Source organism: Balaenoptera physalus (genome assembly GCF_965194825.1).
Source record: "Balaenoptera physalus genome assembly, chromosome: 9".
Taxonomy (NCBI): Eukaryota; Metazoa; Chordata; class Mammalia; order Artiodactyla; family Balaenopteridae; genus Balaenoptera; species Balaenoptera physalus.
This window is the reverse complement of record NC_138888.1, coordinates 7,153,979-7,169,392: the sequence shown is the minus strand read 5'-3', so window position 1 is coordinate 7,169,392 and position 15,414 is coordinate 7,153,979. Positions and strand designations below refer to the sequence as shown.

The 15,414-nt window shown below is 44.8% G+C and overlaps 1 protein-coding gene across 9 annotated transcripts in view; it reads right to left on the bottom strand.

Moving 5' to 3' along the window:
* Positions 1-340: 340 nt before the first annotated feature.
* PRKN (parkin RBR E3 ubiquitin protein ligase) overlaps positions 341-15,414 on the bottom strand; it is a 1,297,158-nt gene continuing 1,282,084 nt past the window's right edge. For 8 of the 9 annotated variants that reach the window (XM_082475577.1, XM_082475586.1, XM_082475576.1 and 5 more), the window contains 2 exons: positions 6,805-6,946; positions 341-3,613 (listed from right to left, as the gene is read on the bottom strand). In XM_082475577.1, coding sequence (XP_082331703.1) covers positions 3,478-3,613; positions 6,805-6,946 — 278 coding nt within the window. In that variant the 3' untranslated portion in view covers positions 341-3,477. The remainder of the gene's footprint in view (positions 3,614-6,804; positions 6,947-15,414) is intronic. The other variant, XM_082475587.1, reaches the window with a different exon arrangement.

The window sequence follows — 15,414 nt, the reverse complement described above, 5'->3', positions numbered from 1 at the left end:
GGGCTTCCCTGGTGGCGCAGTGGTTGAGAGTCTGCCTGCCAATGCAGGGGACACGGGTTCGAGCCCTGGTCTGGGAAGATCCCACATGCCATGGAGCAACTGGGCCCGTGAGCCACAATTGCTGAGCCTGCGCGTCTGGAGCCCGTGCTCCGCAACAAGAGAGGCCGCGATGGTGAGAGGCCCGCGCACCGCGATGAGGAGTGGTCCCCACTTGCCGCAACTGGAGAAAGCCCTCGCACAGAAACGAAGACTCAACACAGTCATAAATAAATAAATAAATAAATAAATAAATAAATAAATAAATAAATAAAAGAACGTGAATTTCTAAAAAAAAAAGAAGTTACGGGAGAGAAAAAGATCTCTGCCTTTAAGGTCAATCCAGTTCACTTTGCTTTTCTAGTTGGCTGTTCTTTTGTGTCCTTGACCCGTGTATCCAATTGCTTCAGCCAATAACATCCAAGCTCCCCCATTATGAGCTGCCCAGCCAAGGGGGAAGAACGCTCACAGGTTATTCACTTTGTTTTTGTTCCTGTCACGTAATGTTGGTCATCAGCTCATCATCCACAGTCTGAGAGGAAAAGGATACAAAATAAACAAATTTAAAAATCTTTTGGAAATAACCTAATAGCTTTGCACTTATCATTTTTGGAAAACCATTGTTGGTATTCAATGTTGAAAATGTCTAAATCATAGGACTTCCCTGGTGGTCCAGTGGCAAAGACTCCGCACACCCAACGCAGAGGGCCTCCGGGTTTGATCCCTGGTCAGGGAACTAGATCCCACATGCCGCAACTAAAAAAAAAAAAGATCCCACATGCCACAACTGAAGACCCCACATGCTGCAATGAAGACCCGGCACAGATAAAGAAATAAATAAATAGATAAATAAGTAACTAATAAATAAAGTGCTTTAAAAAAAGAAAATGTCTAAATCATAAAAAGATTTCATTGCCTTCAGAAAGCTAGCACATTGCATGAAAAATAGAGTAAAAAAGGAAAAATAAATGATTTTATTTTTGTAATTTACTATGATTACATATGTATTAGAATTCTGTTCTAGCCAATCAGACTATGCTTTTGTGCTTGTGTGAGGGTACATCGAAGGCATAAATACCAAATGGATAAACTCAGACAAAGGGTGTGAAGGATGGAAGGTGAAGAGAGCTGGCTCTTACTGAACGAACTCTGGCTCTGGTGCAGGCTGTCCAGGTTCTGTTCTCAGATGTGTCTCCCACTGGCTTATTCTCTTTAAACGCAAGAGCCCTGCTGGGACATCAGGGACATTTCCTCTATCTTCCTTTAGGAACGCTGGGCTGTGTTTGCCAAGAGCTTTGATCACCCCATCTGGCTCCATAGAACAGAGCAGGCAGTTTTCTAGAACCGGGTAGGAGAGAGGCTCTTGCCTGTAGCTCCAGCAGGAAGACAGTGAGACAGAAGAGGTACGTGTCCTCTGCCTGCTCTCACTCTGGACAGTAAGCCGTAAATTGGGGAACCAAACTGAATATCCCCTAAGTGCTTTGTTTTTATAATATATATATTACATATATATGTATATATAATTTGAAGTATAGTTGATTTACAGTGTTGTGTTAGTTTCAGGTGTATAGCACAGTGATTCAGTGATACATACATATGTATCTATTTTTTTTTTTCAGATTCTTTTCCCTTATAGGTTATTACAGAGTATTGAGTAGAGTTCCCTGTGCTCTACAGTAGGTCTGTATTATTGGTTATCTATTTTATATATAGTAGTGTGTATTCCCCTAAATGTTTTAAAATCACGGAACAGTACTTCCATGAGCCAAGAATTAGCATTGTGAGAAGGCCTAACAGCAGTTGCTTTTTAAGAATCAGAAAGGATAGATACGGGGAAAGGGGCTGGTGCCTGAGTTCAGAAAGTCCAGTTAGAAGCCTCATGGTAGTGACAGTGAGCCTGGGAAGGTGGCCACCCATTCGAGAGACACCATTGAAGTTGAAATGGGAGTGTAAATAACCCATTAGAGGGGAAGGACGTTGGGAAGATACGAGTGGTGGTACTGTTCAGAAAAACTCAGAGGAGAAAGGAGGCTGCCTCGCGGCCGCTATTCTCTCCTCCCCATCTTTTGTTGACTTCATTAACATTTTAAGAAGCTCAGGCCTCTCCTAGCCCCGCAGGAGGGCTGAGCCCTGTATAACAGCGGGGCAGAGCCCCTGGGTCTGGAGTCGGCTCTGACCTGGCTGCCCGCTGTATCCCTGTGTCCTTTTCCATCACCTTCTGTAAAGTCCTTCTGAAGAAGGACAAAGCCAGGGTGTTTGTTCCATTTTCTTTCTGATTTATGTTCATAAACATCCTCTTTGCTTTCCTCAGTACTAAAGACCCTTTCAGGTGTTGTTCAGCCATCATTTCTGTAGTGACTGGAGACATCTGTAGCATGAAGGTCGGGCTGATAGGATAGATCAGACGCTGGATTGCTGTCGTCTTCTCTGAGGAACTCGTCTACAGCAGGGGCCCCTCTCCAGGTGCTGGGGGTCTCCATGGAGCCCTGCAGTGTTTGCTTCCCTGAGGGCACCCACTGTGGGCTGGAACCTGGCTGGATCCCCGGGTAGAGGCTGGGGCTCAGCTGGACCCAACATCGTCTGCCATGGGGCTTCCTTCTTTATACTTAAGTCTCTGGGTATGGCTGGCACGGGCCCCCAAGACCTCCTCACCAAAGATTCCCAGCCTTGACTTAATAGTTTCAACATCCTTCAAGTGACTTCTGACCCTATGTTTTAAATCTAATCTTCCCCTCTTTTCCCTTTTATTAGAAAAAAAAAATTGATCTCCAGATTGTAAGCTCCTTAAAGTTAGAGATGATAAATTTTCCTCTAAATATTTATTGTGAAAAATTTAAAAGCTATAGAAGAAGTACAAGATAAATATAATGAACACCCCTATACTCTTCACCTAGACTCACCAATTGTTACTATTTTGCAACATTTTTCTTTCTCTCTTTATAAAGATACATATACACACATAATATATATTATACATAATATATATACACTGTAGATACATTATATATGTGCGTGTGTATGTATACACACGCGCATATATACTTTTTGCCAAAACTATCTGATAGTTGTACACATCATGACACTTTAGCTCTGAATATACACCTCTTATGAACAATGGTATTCTCCTACATAATTGCAATATAATGACAATATTCAAGAATTTAACATTGCTTCAATGTTATGATCTAATACAATGTTTTTGTAGATCTTCTTTTCAGAGATGATGTAATTTTCCCCCTGAATACACTTTTACCTCTTCCTGCTTAACCAACTCAACTCAGGACCTAGCACAACATGACACACACAGAAGTTCCTAAATGAACCGTTGAATGAATGAAGAGATGGGTGAAAGGATGGAAAGTCCTTTCGATGTGTCTTCAGACTTCAAAAGGTGCGTGACTGAATATAGTTCATGAACTCCATGTGGGAATCACACGACCTTCAAGCTCTTCTCATTGATCTTGGCAGAAACCCTATACCCAACAGGATATATATTTTGCAACTGTGGCTTTTTGTCCTCAGCTGGGTGATATTTAAGTTACTGGTGCTTAGAGGAACGATCGGGAACTTGGCAAACCTGTTCAAAGTGAAACATGTCAGAATCTCTGTTAATCATCCCTCATACATCCTACAAGCACCCAGGCTCCAACATCACTTCCAACTACTGGGAATGCAAACGAGCATTGTCAAAAAGAAAGCAGGAGGAGGACGGAGCTCTGCATTGTAGGATTTCACAACTGACAGCAAAGAAGGGCACAGCTTCTGCTGTGATGGCATTCATGGTGTCAGAGGTGATCTGTCACAAAGAGGCTTTTGCGGAAATTGACAGCACATTCATTGCCACGGGGCACAGCATTCAGTGAGGCAGACTTTCCCCTCTCATATTTGAGGGAAATTGTCTACTCATATTTGGTATCAAATAGCCCCAGCAGAAAACTCTACTTAAAGAGTGCTCTTTCCACCAGAGGACGGGTCCCAGGCGTGGGGCTGTGCACACAGCAGGTGCCCCAGCCCTGGCTGTCCCCTCTCTTGCTGGCATCTATGGCAGGGGCATCCTAACTATGGTAGTAGGCAGATAGAGTTCATGATCATGCCTACTTTTCATTGGAACTTAAGGTAGCTGAACTTCAAACTCTCTCTCCATTCTGACAGTTTATAATTTTGCTTTTCCCCCCATATTTCCTATACTTCCTTTTAAGACTGTAGGCATCCCAAGTTCTACATAAAATCTCAGCAGCGAGTTATTGTTAATACGTTCTATGGGCGCATCAAAGCAATTATCCTAAAGCATGCTCGAGACAAGGATAGCTGGGTTCTAATTGTATCTAATAGACTTCAGATGAATAGCACTGCACTTCAGAAGCACAAAGTTATGAAGAAAATCCTCTTTTGCATTTTGGTTTCCTTCTCTCCTAACTGATTTGTTTGAAAGACTGAAATTTGACTCTTGAGGGTGGAGGATGAGTTTGGGAATCCTTCCCCACCTCCCAGGACTCTTCCATCCTGCGCCCAGTTTCCCCGTTCTTTGCTATCTACCCAGCGCCGCCCACGTGATGTGATGAAAGCTGCACTGTTTCACATCTGGAGCATCTCTTGGTGCACGGCTCAGGGACCCAAGTCCCCCTGGTCTCTTCCAGGAACGAACTGGCTCCCGGACAATTGCCTAGTGTCCAGGCAGGGGCCATTTTCTTTTCAGAGGACATTTGATGTGAAGAGATTACTGTTCATTACATCAGGGGAGGTAATCTGGCAGCTCTGGGCTGGTGCTCCAATTCTATTCGGTTTGTAAACTATAGATTTTCTTTACTGTGTGTTTCCTTTACACAGCTTGTCTTTGTCTAGATTCACAGCATTTCCTCTGACACAATCATCCTTCAAATATTACCCAAAACAGCAGAGGTGGTGGTGGGGTCACATAGAAATACCCAAATCATTCTATCTTATTATACTAGTGAACACTTTCCTACAGGATACAAAAGACACTGATAAGAATATTAGCGTCTGTTGTTTTGGCAGCAGGGTTACTGTTAAAATAGTGGAATTTAGGGACATATTTTGGTTATTTTATAAACTGCATTACTCTGCCTTTATCTATGAAACCCAATGATAGATTTCTTAAAGGAAGTGTTAAAACATTAGTTAGAACAATCACAATCTTGGATAAATAAAAAGGCAACCAAAAAAACCGCCGACTACTTGGATGAAAAGAGTATTGTGTTACCCCACGGTGAAGGGACAATACGGAACTTGGATAAAAGCCAGGGAAGGGAAACTGTTGACAGCATCAGCTGGTGTCTTTATGAAACTCAGTCTTCAGTCACACTGCACTTGGTCACCAATGCCTCCCACGTGTTTGCTTTAGTGCACCTATGGGGATTTGGGGAGTCACAATGTTGGATTCTGATATATTTTTAAAAATCTGGATTAGAGCCAACTGACTGAACTTGGTTAATTGGGTGAGTAAGTAATCCTGCAGCATAAACTGTTCACCTGGAATGATGCACTCATTTTGAGGTTAAGGATGCAGGTGAAACAAATCTTTGCATCCCTGTCCCTGAAGGAAGGGCTGTTCAGTGAGGGGGTGCAGAACCCTGAGCTCAGCCTCCAAGGAGGCAGGTGAGACCACCTCCTAGCTGGGCGACCTTGAGCAAATCAGTCTCTTCAAGGGTCTCTTTCTTCCTGGGTCAGATCAAGTCAACTGGTTCAGAGGGCTGGAAGAGAAAAGCAAATGAGACTGTGTCTGTGAAGTTCTTAGCGCAGTGGCTGGGACACACGTGCTTGATACATGATTGCTATGAGTACTACTAACTCTAACCAGATGTTGCTGTTGTTTGAAAAGAAGAGATACACTCACAAAGGTATGTTTAGGGCCTCCCTGGTGGCGCAGCGGTTAAGTATCTGCCTGCCAGTGCAAGGGACACAGGTTCGAGCCCAGGCCTGGGAAGATCCCACATGCCGCGGAGCAACTAAGCCCGTGCGCCACAACTACTGAGCCTGCGCTCTAGAGCCCGCAAGCCACAACTACTGAGCCCACGTGCCACAACTACTGAAGCCTGCACGCCTAGAGCCCATGCTCCGCAACAAGAGAAGCCACGACAATAAGAAGCCCACGCACCGCAACAAAGAGTAGCCCCCGCTCACCGCAACTAGAGAAAGACCGTGCACAGCAACAAAGACCCAACACAGCCAAAAAATAAATTTATTAAAAAAAAAAAGGCATGTTTAGATTTTCCATTTTAAAAAAAGAACGAAAGAACCAGGGAAGGTCTCAATGCCTCCTTCCTCAAAGTGAAGATACATTTCCTTGTTCTGTGATCTCTGTGCAGTTAGAATGCAGGACAAGACTTAAGATATGCAGGTATTTATTTTCCTATTCAGGGAAAAATGTACTCATTTACCCAAGTAAGTTTACCCATTCATTCAAGACACATTTATTAACTCTTAGTAGGTGACAGGTATGAACATACTATTAATGAGATAATTTTTTTTTCTCAGAAAGATATTTCCTATATTTCTAATCAAGGGATTTTCTTTTAACATTTATTTGTGTCTTGCAAATTTCCATGATACCTTCTGCTGGAAAAACCTACCTCATATTTGAAAGCAAAGGCTATGTCGCTGTACTAATTTTATGTCAAGTCCGAATTATAGCAAACCTGGTGTCTGTGAATGCCCTTAAAAGGTTTATATGGTGGCAAATGTTATGCCAGCACTCATTCAGTTGTGAGCAATTGTCTTTTTTAAGGTGGAGAATTCTAGAATGTTTACCTTTGACCTTGGCCTTCTGTGGATTTGTGCATCTTTGTCTGCCACCCTTGGGCTTGTGTTCCTGGGCTCCAGGCTGCAAAGTGCTCTCCTTTGCATCCGAGGCTCCTGCAAAGTGCCAGGTAGACAGTGGGTTGAAGCAAAGCTGAATTAAGGAAATAAAGAAGAAGGAAAAGTAAGACGGGAACAGAGAGATGGTGTATAAGAGGAGGAGGGTGGGAGGAGAGAATTTTACCCACGTGGCTGGCTATTGGACAAGTTGATACATTAGAGACAATACAAAATGTAGTGCATGTAAAGGATATTTCTCCTTTCATGGATTCCAGAGGGAGAAGAAGTCAAAAGGAACAGGTCAGAGATGCCCAAATCAGAAGGGGGATGGGGCGAAAGTGCGTTTGTCCAGCAAGAAGCTGGCAGGGCCCCTTCTAAGGGGCCCTTAGAAGGTGACATTGTCCAACTGGAAATAGGGGAGCGACCGAGGCATCACTGCTTACACCTGGTTCAATCTCCAGTCCAGAGAATACGGCAAAGGGGACTGAGTCACTGATGTAACCCTTAAAGTTTCCTTACGAGGGGATGGCCATTCTGGAGACCAATGGACTTCTCAATAAGTCCAATATAATCAGTTTTTCTTCCAGGGCTAAAACAAATGACTGTTTCTCAGGCTGAGGACCAGCTGAAGTAGCTGATTTGTGTTATTTGGGCTGTGTTGTTTAAAAAAAATACAATATAATCACACTCACGTGGAGGCCGGAAACAAGAACAGAAGGAGGGCCAGATTCACCGCTGCTCTCCTCCACACCCACACCTTCTGAGCGCAGGGGCAGATGTAACTGTCTGCACTGTGTATCCTTTTGTCTTGTCTTTTCATGCTTCTTAGCCAAGTGTAAAGAGTCAATTTGGTGTCAGTTAAAAGCACACATGGTATTAAACTGATAAGAACAGATACTACACTTGATCTTAGCCAAAAGACCAAAAAAGTAAAAAAATAAAAAAAGCACACACAGTAGAACTCCACTGTACTAGTCATCTGCTGATGACCCACCAGGAGAACCTTGGGAGCCAAGTCTGGGCTTATGTCCAAAGAAGAACCCTTGCTCACCCCAGCTAACTGAGGTTTTATATCAACATTTCAAATGGAATGGGAGCCATAACTCTTTAAGAAGGGGTACTGACAACAGGAAATTAAATTCTGTAGGTATTTGCCAAGGATGTAAAATGTGATGCACGTTTAAATAACAGAAACTGCAATCCAGTTGGTACCGGGAAAATAATGTAGAAAAACGGTCATGTGGCTGAATTTTGTGCCTGAGACATCATTTTGTACCTGGAATCGTGATTTGCTATAAAAATTCTGAAGTATCTGACAGGATGCTTTGAATTACACAAGTAATATACAGTGTCTTCTCGTTTGCAGAAAACCTTAATAGCGATTAGAAACTTCCCAGATGTGACAGGGTTGAGAATCGAAAAGCTTGGTGGGAAAGCAGAAACCCAGATTTGGTTGTTTTGTTTTGGAGAAATTGAGCTTCAATTTTAGGTGAATTCGAGCCTTCTTGACGGGGACCAGACAGTACAGCCCCTATTCGTCCGCAGGCAGTGGTGCGGGGCAAGCTTTTCCTGAATTGCCTTAAGTGTATATTTGCCATCTCTCCTGCGGCTCAGAGCCGTTCACAATTCACCCCCAGAATACCCTGGGACTTTCTCCAAAAATGGTCACTCCAGAGCACATCTTCACACAGGAACCACACTGCTGTCAACCAGGTGATGTCAGCCAGACAGGAAAACAGTCTGTAGCCGTTGATCTCAGCAAAACCCTCTCCTGTGTGGACACACGGAGAATTTGAAAGGAAGACGTGTCAGTGAGATGACATCACCTCAACACACAAGACTGCGGGGACGCGGTGGGCCAGGGGGTCCTCAGGGGGGAGTGGTTTGCTCTCCGGGGACACTGGCAATGTCTGGAGACATCTGGGGTTGGTACCACAGGGGTGGGGGGTGTGACAGGGAGGTGTACACTGCGGGCATCTCGGTGGCCAGAGGCCAGGGACCCTGCTGAACGTCCTGCCGTGCTCAGGCCAGCCCCGCAACTGGGAGTTATCCAGCCCCGAAGGTCAGCAGTGCTGAGGCTGAGAAACCCTGTGTCAGAGCAGAGACAAGGCGCTTCAGTTCACGGGACCGCTGTGCCCACAAGGAGTCTGTGTGAATATTTAAACACAGTCACCTTGCGAGCTGGGACGTGGCTTTAGAAAGCTGCTCCTGCCTGGCCTTGTGAGCCAGTACATCCAATCTCACCTGTCCCACGTGAAGCACCAGCTGGGCAGGCACCGGAGATGCTTCCAGGGTAAATCTGCAGAGGTGGTGGCCTCCGGCTTGCGTGGTGACCAAGGGGCGGAACGGGGACCGGAGCTTTTCTCCCTGTGATCTCGTGATTCCAGAAATTACTGAGCCGGGGCTGCCACGCTTGTCATTTGCTTTCAGACCATGGAACACACTTCTTTTCACAACTGTCTTGAATAGTCACAAAATCTAGTTGTATTTTCACAATACAGTGAGGAAGGTGTGACAGTGATTATTGTCTGCATTTTACAGATGGAAAACCACGAAGGAGTTAACGGACCTGCCTAAATCAAGAGTCGGGCAAGACCAGTCACAACTACTGCTGGTACAAACAGGAGCGATTTGTTTGGCACTTACTGCGGGCAGACAGTGTGCTGAACACAGCGTGTATGTGTCTCATTTCATCCCCTTCCCTCCACCCCCTCCTCACTGGGACTTGGCTGAGGGCCTGCGGTCCGGCTTCACAGCAGGGGACTGGCCCACCTGGGGCGTGAGCCCCTTTCCGCTCCTTCCATTGCTGCCCCCCACCCCGCTCCGATGCGGGTACAGGTTCTCAGATTGCAACTAGGAAGAAGGCTCAATGAATCATAGGGAAGAACTTTTTTATTTAAATGGGATTAACACTTAAATCATAGAAATGGTTTGATCTCCATAACAATTTTTTTGTTTCAAAACGTACTTTCCCATTCATTTTTACTACATCGTGTAGATATAGAGCAGCCAGATAAGAGCACTGAATCCAATTCATGCGTTCACTTGCTCACTCATGAGCCATTAAGCGCCTGTTGTGTACCAGGGAAGGTTCTAGGCCATGGGGGGAGGCGGGGTGGTAATTAGGATTGCGGACTCTTAGCTCTTGTCTTCAGTGTGGTCACAACCTAGTGTGGGAGGTGGAGAGCCACATTACAAGACACACACACACACACAAGAGAAGTGTGACGTGCTGGGACATTTCAGAGACAGGGAAGAAAAGAGCCTGGTTGAGTCTTGACGGGGACCGTTTGCCTGGAGCCTATAGCGTGTGGGAGTGTTAGAAGGAGACGGGCCCGGAGCCACTGGAGGAGTGCGGTTCACCTTCTCCAGCGGGTGAGGTGCTGTTTCGGCTCCCTCATCTGTGTGGACTGTCAGTGATGTCTGTACCGTCCACCCACGGTCATCCTTGTCACTCACGATTATTTGGTTACCAAGGCCTGCCTTCCCCCCACCCCCCCGCAAATGGCTGCCACATAGGATGGCCTGGCGTAAATTACTTCCCTCTGTGAAATTGTTTCTCCTCTTCTATAAAGTGGGAGTAATAAAAGTGGTACGTAGGGACTTCCCTGGTGGCGCAGTGGTTAAGAATCCACCTGCCAATGCGGGGGGCATGGGTTCGATCCCTGGTCGGGGAACTAAGATCCCACATGCCGCGGGGCAACTAAGCCCTCGTGCCACAACTACTGAGCCTGTGCGCTCCGGAGCCCGCGAGCCACAACTAGAGAGAAGCCCACGCCCCGCAATGAAGAGCCTGCGTGCCGCAACTAAGACCCAACGCAGCCAAAAATAGATAAATAAATATTAAACAAATAAAAGCTACTATACTCCAATAAAAGTTAATTTAAAGAAGCCTCTTTAAAAAAAGTGGTATGTATACGGTAGATGCGAGGATTAAATTGGACGCTTAGACACAGGAACCCGGACTTTGGGGGTGTGGAGATGGCCGCTCTGTTCCCAGTGGCCCCCTCTTTGCCTTCTCTCCATCCCCTCACCTCCTTTCTTTAGGCACCTAACGTCACACTGGACACCCTGGAGGCCCTCCTGGTTTGTTTCTTCTCTGCTAATCTCTCCTCTTTCCAAACATTTCTGCCACTAGTCTCTGGTAGGAACCCATTCTTTCTTCCAGGGAGTTTAAGTAAGTAAGGTTGTTGGCTAGAAATAATTTATTAACTCAATTGTTTATGAACTCATTGTTTTTCCAACTCATTAAAAGTGGCTTTAAAAACTTGATCTTAAAGTCCCGAATCAAGTGGGTTTTTTCCTGCAATTGGGGAAGAACTTTTGCTATTTGCATCCATCCGTTCATTTGCACATGTGTAGGCAGAGTAATGATGTTGCCTTATTAAAGAACTCCAGCCACCCAAACTATAGAACATTAAACAATATATCTAGATCGCGTGTTTTCTTCTCAATCACAGTTAATTAAAGCCAAACTATATTTTTCTCGTTCCTCATGGGTAAAGACATGTTGTTCTCACTTCAACCATGTGGGTGTCCCCAGTTTTTACCCTGAACACCCACGGATTAGCAGAGAAAGTTAGGAGACGCAAGGTTTCTATTTCTTTTGAATTTGTATTGTTAAATCCGGAAATCTTTTTAAAGGTGACGGCTGAATGCTGAAAAGCTGAAAATTGCTTTAATTTATAGCAGGAAACCAGGCTCACTTGAAATTTCCATGGGTTTGATGAAAGGAAAAGATCGCATTTGAATACTTATCCCTGAGACCAGAAATGGATATAAAATGCAATTAATCGATCGGCTAATTGTTCTTCCTTGTGTGAAGAGCTGCTTAGTGTTTACCGCCCCCCATGACTGTTCTGTGGAACCGAACCAAACCTGGGTCCAAAGCCTTCTGTGCTTTCCTCCCTCCCTCCTGGGCGTGGAGGAAGGTCAGGGGAGGGGGAAGGGAGCTGCCCGCTTCCGTCAGCATCCAGCAGCCGCTCTGCTCTCCATCTTCCCCGGGGTCTCTCCCAGGCTATCCGGGGGCCACCTGCTAACATGCACTGTCCCTTGGGCAGGCGTAGCTCGGGCACGGTCTCTGCCCGGGTCTGCCCTGGCTTGGGCAGCAGGATGGGTTCAAAGGCACACTACACTGCTTTTCTTAGAAGGAGGCTCTATGAACAGCACAAAGGACAGGTGTTAGAGGCCTCCTGGCCAGCCTTCTTGCTCTAGGAGTCCTGTGTGAATCGTGTCTTCTCTCTTCTAGAACCTTCACTCATAACTCTCTATTTTCCACTTCTCCCTAGGTGCTGGCTCCTGAGGTCGCAATCCCATCTTAAAACAAACACCTCACCTTGACCCTTATCTGTCCCCCTGCCACCAAGTCCCTCAAGAGATCAAGGTCATATTTGCTCTGTCTACTTTTCCATCCTCCATTTATTCTTTTTTGGTAACAGCTTTATTGAGATGTAATTCACATATCATGCAATTCACCCATCCAGGTGTATGATTCAACGGCTTTAGTATATTCATAGAGTTATGGCATCCGTCACCCAAATCAACTTTACAGCATTTCCATCACCCCATGAAGAAACACTGTGCCCGTTAGCAATGGTTCCCCATTCCCTCCCCCACCCCAGCTCTGCTTTCCATCTCTGTGGATTTGCCCCTTCTGGATGTTTCAGATAAAAGGAATCACACAATATGTGGTCTTTTGTGTCTGACTTATTTCCTTTGGCGTGATGTTCTCAAGGTTCATCCATGTTGTAATATGTTACAGTGTTTCATTCCTTTTTATGAACAAATAACCTTCCATTCTGTGGACAGACCATATCTTATCCATAAGAGCAAAAGTTCCTTCCTTTTGCTCTTATGGATAAAGCTGCTCTGAACATTCCTGTACGAGGTTTTGTCTGGATAAATGCTTTTATTTCTCTGGGGTGTGGTTGGTCACCTTCGCCTGAGGCATGTGGCTGAAAGGCGGAGTGGATAACCTAACAAAATCAAGGTCTCTCGGGAAAAAGAGGGAGCGTAGATGCTGGGTGAATAACCAATAGTGGTCACTATAATCTTTCTTCTTTTTATAAGGATTAAGTTTCATGAGCATGCCTGTACGTTCCACCCATGAGTCATGTTCTCTATCAAGTTTAGAAAGCATCCTTCAATTTCTAGTTAAGTGTTGTTCATTAATAATGAACATTTATCAAATGTCTTTTGCCATCAAAGGAGATTATTTTGTTATAAATTTTGTTATAGTGTGAAATGCTAAACTTATAGATTTCTCAATACTAATATATCATTAAATTAATGGGATTAAAACTTGCTTGGTTGTAGTGGGCAGTTCTCTTAATACATTGTTAAAACGGTCTTTATAGAGTTCTTGATTTAAAATGCTCACATCTAAGTTGCAATATGTATGTAGGGATTCAGTTCTCTGGACCATATGCAGATAGTTCAGCTCATGCACACATGATAAGTACAACTAGTGAGTATTAATGCAGAGATGTAGCAAGGCAGCCTGGAAAGGAAATTCAGCAATTGAAGGAGGTTTTGTGGCCTGAAAGTCTACATAGAATTGTCCAGTCAAAGCAGAGGCCAGGAAGCCCTCGGTGCCATTATCCGGTCTGCACGGAGACCCTCCACACCTCTGTCTGGGACATGGTTAACTCACAAATCAGACCAATTTGGACACATTCAAGCCAACAGATGGAGGTTCAATTTTAACAGAACCTTTAACATGGTCGACCTCTGTACCGTTAGGGTCTCCCCATGTGGGCATCACAGCACGGATGTGTGATGCCCACATGGGGCACAAGAACCCCAGTAAGAACCCCCAGTACGTATGCACTAGCCAGTCTGGTCCCTGGTCTTAGATTTCTGGTGGGCTTCTCCCTTTAAGTAACGACTTTTGTTTTTTCTATGACTACGATGCCTTCTTGTTATAAAACATTCAACTACTATAGAAAAGCACAAAAAAGAAGAGAAAAATCACCCCAAATCTCACTACCCACAAATGCCAGCACTGCTTTTGGTTTAAGTCTCATTCCAGCCATCAATCTCTGGGAAACATACAGATGGAAGGGTCAGCAGATGTGGATATAAATGCAAATACATATGATTTCATTGTATAAAAAGTGAGGCATACTAGACATGCTCTTCTCTTGTTAAGTAGTAATTGTCATTCCATGTGAAGCTGACAGAAGGAAAAGAAAATGCAGTGAAACTGAATGGACTGCTAAACTTATATATAAATATTCCTTCAGAAGATATATTAGTTCTCAAAGTTGCCTCCAATGTTGAGGAATTACAATCACCGCGGAGAGGTCAAGACTGTATTTTTTGGCATATTTTTCAATGTTGGACAATCTGGGTTGACTTTGCTTGAAAAACCAGGTGAGAAGCTCTCATACATCTTCCGATCTCCCCTGCCCGACCTCCTAACATTTTTCCTTATGTGCTGTAAACATGATTCCCTGGGGGCTGCTTGTTTGCTTTTTCTTACTCTTTCCTCTGAATTGACCCGATGGGAACCAAAGCTCACGGCCTGGCCTTCAGCCACGGCACCTCCCTTATCACTTAAATCACATTTTCGCTTCTGCTCAGATCACTTATTTGGAAGGAGAAAGTTTAATCTAAAATACTGTGTAACAATTAGAGATGCCCATCTCATCTTTTACAGACAGGTTAACATGACATGGCCTCTCTTAGTCATTTCTTTACCATCTTAAGGTGTCATCTAAAATTATTATTTTGAAGAGTCTATTTATTAAAAATGACTTCTCAGTAGCACAGAGAGCCACATAAAACAGGTCTAGGCGGTCTCTCCTGAGATTGGACTGGCCTTTCCACAGTGTGTCAGAGGCAGAAAGGTGCACAGGAGCCATTCCTTTGCTGCCACCAAGGCCACATGCAGACGTGGCCCTGCTCCTGTGTCCTGTCTCCTGGCTGAAGGGACACCAGCCTCACAGCCACTCAGGACAACCTTGGGTTTACCCGAGAGCTCTCTCTGTCTCACTTGTCACATTTAACTGATTACCAAATCCCATACTTTTTTGGGGGGAATAATTTTAGATTTACAGAAAAGTGGCAAAGATGTAGAGAGCATCCCTTTATATTTGCCCAGCTTTCCCTAATTTTAGCAGCTTACATAACCACAGCACAATTATCCCAACGGAGGCATGAACATTTGGTACAATACTACGAAGTGAACTACAGACTTGATTTAGATTTCATTGGTTTTTCAGTCATATCGTGTTTCTGCTCCTGGGTCCACTGAGGCGGAGACTTCAGGGCCTAAGTACGTATGTACTGAAGACTTCCTTGTCCTGGTCAGCACGTTGCCTTCACTCCGGCCCTCAGCTCCCCTCGTGTCCACTCTGGGGAAAGCCTTTGAAATGACCCCCTTTCTCCAGTCTCACTCCCCTTCAGCCATTCCTTACAGAATGATCTTTCATAAATGCAGATTTGATAGTGGGCTTTCCTTCTCAAATTCCCTCAAAGTTTTCCCTTCATGCATGAGATGGAGTTGAGGCTTTCTAGCAGGGCCACGTCTGGATCTGCTTCTCCAGCCTCATTTCCCTT